Consider the following 5668-nt stretch of genomic DNA (forward strand, 5'->3'; position numbering starts at 1 on the left):
TAATTGTTACTCCAAATTGTCGTTTTGGGAAGTTATGATCTTGGGGCTGACAAGGACCATTTAACATATATGCTCTTCGAACTTCATCTCGGATGTTAGCATTGTAATCCAAAATGGGTATCCTTAAACTAGGATTAGTTGGAAGTTTTGTGACATCAAACTCCACATCATTCGATAACCCCTCATCAACATCCACATTATTCGATGCACCCTCATCAACACTATCTATGTTCCTTTTTCGTTGAAAGTATCTATTCATTTGATATCTGAATTTAAACATTTGATATCCAGTTATTACTTGAAGTGAGTGAGAATAATTCATAATAACAAAAGGATCATAAATTCACAATTTCACAATTTCAATTCGCAAGTGCAATTCACATTTCACAATCCAATTCACAATTTCACATTATCAATCCAATTTCACAATATCAATTCACCTTCCAAATCGCAAATTCACAATGCAATTTCACAATTTATACTATTTCACAATTTCAAAATTTATACTATTTCATTGTGATGGCAGAAGCAAACCCAACTAAACAAGCCATAAATATGCTATGTACTCATCTTGTACCCAACTATACATTTAAAGTAAGAAAAAGCACCAACTATGTACTCATCTTGTTTCTTAATGGGTATCTTGGGGCTGAAGGGATCTTTCTCTTCCACTTCTTCAAACTCCGACTTGTATAATTCATGGAGAAATTTCTTAAACAGTTGAAGGCACTCGAGTGTGAACAGTACTACAGTTAAATGAAACACGTCCCTATGGAAACATCGATCAATCAAATTCCTAACGAAGGTAATCAATTCATCCCACCAATTCTCCACTCCCTGGTTCAATGTTCTCCTACTAGTGTCACTCTTCTCAAATGAAACATTATTCAGAGCTAAACACACTTAACAAGTGAACAAGTACTATTTCATTGTGATGGCAATTTCACAATTTATACTATTTCAAAATTTATACTATTTCACAATTTCACACTATCAAATATCAATCCAATTTCACAACATAAATTCACATACCAAGTTACTGACAGAGTGACTAAGTGAGAAACTGAGAATGACTGAATCAATGAGAATCTGCAAAATCGAAGAAATGAAAAATTAGGCAGCAGACTTGCACCGGCAGACGGCTCACGGCACTGTAGTTCAGTTGGAATTTGGAAGAACATCTAAATTCGAAATTAATTACCTTCTTTAGTCTTTACAGGCGGCAGCTGGTGCGAACCGTGCGGTGGCGCCTGGCAGACGATGGTTCAATTGCGGTCACCGACTTCAGTTTCGGCCTAATCTAGACGGCAGGGACCGAGGGCGGAGCTTACACTTAGTTACAGGGAGCTAAGGGAAGGAGATTAAAGCCCACACAAAGGAGATGCCGGCCACAGGTGACCGATGCAAGGGCGGAGACGGGCGGAGCGACTTTGAGAGGCAGCGCAGGCGAGAGACGAGTATGGAGAGAGAGGCGATTAACGGATTAAGGGTTTGGCCTGATTTTGATTTCAAACGGGTTAAGAATGATGGGTCTGGTTCACTGGGTCCGGGTCGGTAAACGTAAACGGGTTATGGGCTGTGGTTACTTGGGTTGGGCTTCCATCTGGATATTTACTTCTTAACTAGGCTTTCAAAAACCACGCACTGGACCTAATGGGGCTCCGCCCCTGCCCCGATTACAAGGTGGAACATTAAGGCAAACGAATATCATTTTGTGAACGAGGTTATTTTCTATAAGTATCGTTGTTACTCATACAAGTATGAGAAGAAATTGTCATTTCTATAAATAACGGTGATAGAAAATATTTAAAACACTAAAAAAGAAAGGCCCATTGATTTCCGAGTTCTGGGCTTCCAGAATCCATAAAGAGAGTCCTTTCTGTATTTTGTAAATGGGCTCAAAAGTTAAGGGCATGACAATCCATTGCAAGCAAAGGCTTACATAGGGTGACAATGGCCCAGACCAACCTCCGCGCTCGTGAGAGCCCAGTCCGTGGGCAGTTCGAGTTGTTTCAGTGTGAACCCATGAATTCAATTGAGCTTAAATTTTCGCTAGCCTAATCAAGCCGAACTCAGCAAGTCAAGCCTATGGGCTTCACGATTTTGTGCATGGGAATAATTCAATTGAAATTGGTATAGTATAATTCAATCGGTTGTGCTACAGATTGGCGTAATTACACATGATGTGATGACATAAGATTGGATCAGAATTTCTTCGACCAATGAAAAAAAAAAACTTTTCTCTCTTTTCTTGACACATCATCTATCTTTAAATTTTTTCGTAATTTCTTATGTACAAGTAGCATTATTCTAATTCAATTAAGCTTATTGCTAGATGAGTTGAACGATATTGTTGACATCGACCATTAAAGAAAAAGATAGCTTGTGTTTTTTAATCTAAAATAAAAGTAAGTGCATTTGCTGCCCAACTCCAACTGAAGTCATTTTCTTTGTTCCCGTCATGGCAATCGTCACTGTCACCTTCAATTCAAATTGCCACTATTTTACAAAATTTTTACACAATTTGTTTTAGTTCATGTTTGGTTTCAATTTTCAAAATTCATGTTCCACTAGACATTTTTATGGGACATAAAACTTCTAATCATACACGAAGAGTCTGTTTAGAAGTGATTTTAAGAATTGATTTTTTGACAGTTAAGAGAAAAGTGGGGTCCACTTGTAAGAGAAGAAGTCAAATATGACGATTGAAATAGTGAAGTAACGAATAAAAAATCAATTTTTTGGGAGAAAAAATCACACTCGAACGGACTCTAAGAGCCCGTTTGGTGCACATTATTTGGAAAAATAATACATTTTTTCCATCAAATCAGCCTACAATTTTTGACTTCAACACTCTAAGGTAAGGCCCATGATGTGATGTTTAAAATGCATTTTTGATGAAAAAATATGCACCAAACAGGCTCTAAATTAGTTTTTATCAAATTTTTATTTAAATCAAACGCACTTAATCCTTAAATGTTGTGTACTTTCGCAGTTTTATGTTCCAAGAAAAATCTAATCAATCAGTGTAAAATGTAATTTTCAAGAAGAAGGTCCCACGTTTCGGATTATGGTAGAATATTGGCCCACAAAGTGGGACCCACTGGAGAGTGACCGACACGTTTCAGTTAACATAGCAGAATTATAATTACACGCAGAGACACGACAAAATCCAAAGCCCAACACAAAGTGGAAAAAAGAGAGAGAGAATGGGTCCCACGCGTTTAACGCCAATAAATGACAAAAAAACGTGCCTGGTTCAATTGAGATTTGGGATGTCCGTGGAGGGTAATAAGGGAAATTCGTAAAAGATGGGAATGGAACCTGTGGCGCCACGCGTCTTAACGTCGTCCGCGGGGAGAGAAGACTGTCGTGTAACGATTCTCTTTTCTCCTGTTCTCATGTGAAAAGTCTTTAGTAGTACGCCAATGGACAAAACCTTTCTGGCTATTTTCCACCACAATTTTTCTTTATCAAATTGGTTCCTAACTTTTGTCAATGAACAAATCCATACCCAATGTTGACACTATTCCTTTGTTCGGCCCCATTTCCTGAAATTTATATGACCCGAAAATTTATCAAAATTACTAATCTATCATTTCTTCAATTTTTATCAAAATTCACTAAAAAATTTGATTTTTAGATAAATCGGACGGGGACGTGAAAATTAATCAAATATTTATTAGATCCTCACGTGACTCTCGTAGAAAGTTTTGCTTCGAGATTCGGACGCAAATTTAAGACTATGATAAAGTGTCACTATCGAGCATGAGCTTAATGCGTGTTCAATATTTTTCATGAAACAAGTCAATTTCTATTATCATCTCTAATTAGTCCACCTCCAATTCCTAATGATCTTAGGATTCCTTTAGAGCATCTACTTCTACGAAACTCTCTTTTATCTAAGCCAATTGATTAGTTTTTCTTTTCTTTTCCCTTTTTTTTTTGTTTTTTGTTTTTTTATGATTCGATTACATCTCATCCATTAAATGAGTGTTCCAAATTTCGTCCATCAACTTCTATATAATCTTGCATGCTTGATTAGATTGAGAAAAATTTAGAAAAAATTGAAGCCATCACCCAGTAGAAAATATTAAGCATATGTTTGGCAGATATTAATATATATTCAAATCACTTTTATTCAACACATTTCAAAAAATTTAAAAGTGTTACTCATTTATTTATCACTGATTCATATCTATTATAATTTAGAGGGTGTTCAGTGGAGATTAAAATTGAATTTTTTAGTAGATTGTCACAGAAGTTTTTGAAATGTGTGATTGAAAAGTTGTGAGACTCATGAAAGATAAGATTAATATTGATTGTTTGACTTTGATTTATATTAAAAATAAATTTTAGTTCAAATCAAACAAGCTCTTAAATAGTTTACAAGTAGTTCTTAGATATTCTTTAAATGCCCTTGTTGGATGCCCATAATTTAGGAAAAATAATGTTGACTAGTGATTTTTAAGAGAGTGTGATTTAAAAGTATGAAAAAAATTTAAATTTACATGTAAAATATTTTATTTTATTATTGCATGCTTGAAAATGAGCATGTAGAGAAAAAGAGCTTATTAATAGTTTGACCGGTGGAGGCAATGCATGATCATTTATACTGTACAAGTACGTATGGTACTTACAGATTTGGAATTGATACTGCTAAAGACCCTACGCTCTGTCTTTTCCCATGGATATATGAGAAATTTGGGTAAAGTACAAAACGCAAGGCATGGGAACAAAATTGTAACAAGTATAACCTAAAACAAACGAAATTAATAATAAAGTAGTTGTCGTAGTAACTACGCCAATACCACGAACTTAGAAATAGCAACAATTCTGTTTGTATAGAATTATTTTTACAGAAGAGAACCAGAACACTCACAAAAGGTCGGCCCCACTATGGGGTTCAATGTAATAAATAATGATCAAATTTTTTTTTGACCCCATCATGTATGAGACCTTTGTAAGAGGTTTGTGAACTGGGGTTTTTGTACCTCCGACTCGATTCTAGAAATAATAATAGCACTTTTACATTAATTTTCTAAACTATAAAGATAAGTATTATAATGAATTGAGTCGAAATCTGTTTGATTCTTTACATGAGCTTATTCGTGCCAAGGACATAGTCAAGATTAAACCACGAGATAAGCTAGTGTTAATTTATTATTATTATTTTTTTTTATTTTTTTAAATGCAAACACACATAGTTAGGAGGAACACGGTGAGACACACCCTTCAGCATACCTACTATCGATAGTCCAAACACGAACAAGGCATTTTTTCGAGATGTGGGTTGTACTAGGTAATTTAAATTTTTTATTTTCAAGTCAAGTTATTTTTACAGCAATTACAAAGTGCTTTTCAAATACGCTTCTCATTCTTAATTGTCTTATTTTTGTCAAGTATTTCCAACATTAGTATTTTCAAGTTGATGATTTTGAATTGTTAATTTGTTAGAAGAAATTTTAATATGTTACTCTGCAGTTTAAAATTAACTCTGTGTATGCAAAATAAAAGTTATATACAAGCTCAATTATATGGTTTAGTCTTTATATTTCAATGTGATAACTGAGTGTTAAAATTAAAAGGTTTTATTTATTATTGTTTTCGCAATGAAAGTGTTGACCTTTGAATCTTGTTGGGATTAGCACGTCAACACATTCCTCAT

General features: G+C 34.7%; 1 protein-coding gene across 1 annotated transcript in view; it reads right to left on the reverse strand.

Annotated features, from left to right (window-relative positions):
- Window positions 1–1089, reverse strand: part of LOC111379584 (ankyrin-1-like) — a gene marked incomplete at its 5' end in the record, with an annotated part of 4802 nt that extends 3713 nt beyond the window's left edge. Inside the window, 3 exons of the mRNA XM_023002984.1 lie at window positions 58–266; window positions 578–867; window positions 1033–1089. Of these exons, the coding sequence (XP_022858752.1) occupies window positions 58–266; window positions 578–867; window positions 1033–1089 (556 nt within the window). The remainder of the gene's footprint in view (window positions 1–57; window positions 267–577; window positions 868–1032) is intronic.
- Between the last annotated feature and the right edge of the window lie 4579 nt (window positions 1090–5668).

This window comes from Olea europaea, unplaced genomic scaffold (genome assembly GCF_002742605.1).
Source record: "Olea europaea var. sylvestris unplaced genomic scaffold, O_europaea_v1 scaffold2007, whole genome shotgun sequence".
Classification (NCBI taxonomy): Eukaryota; Viridiplantae; Streptophyta; class Magnoliopsida; order Lamiales; family Oleaceae; genus Olea; species Olea europaea.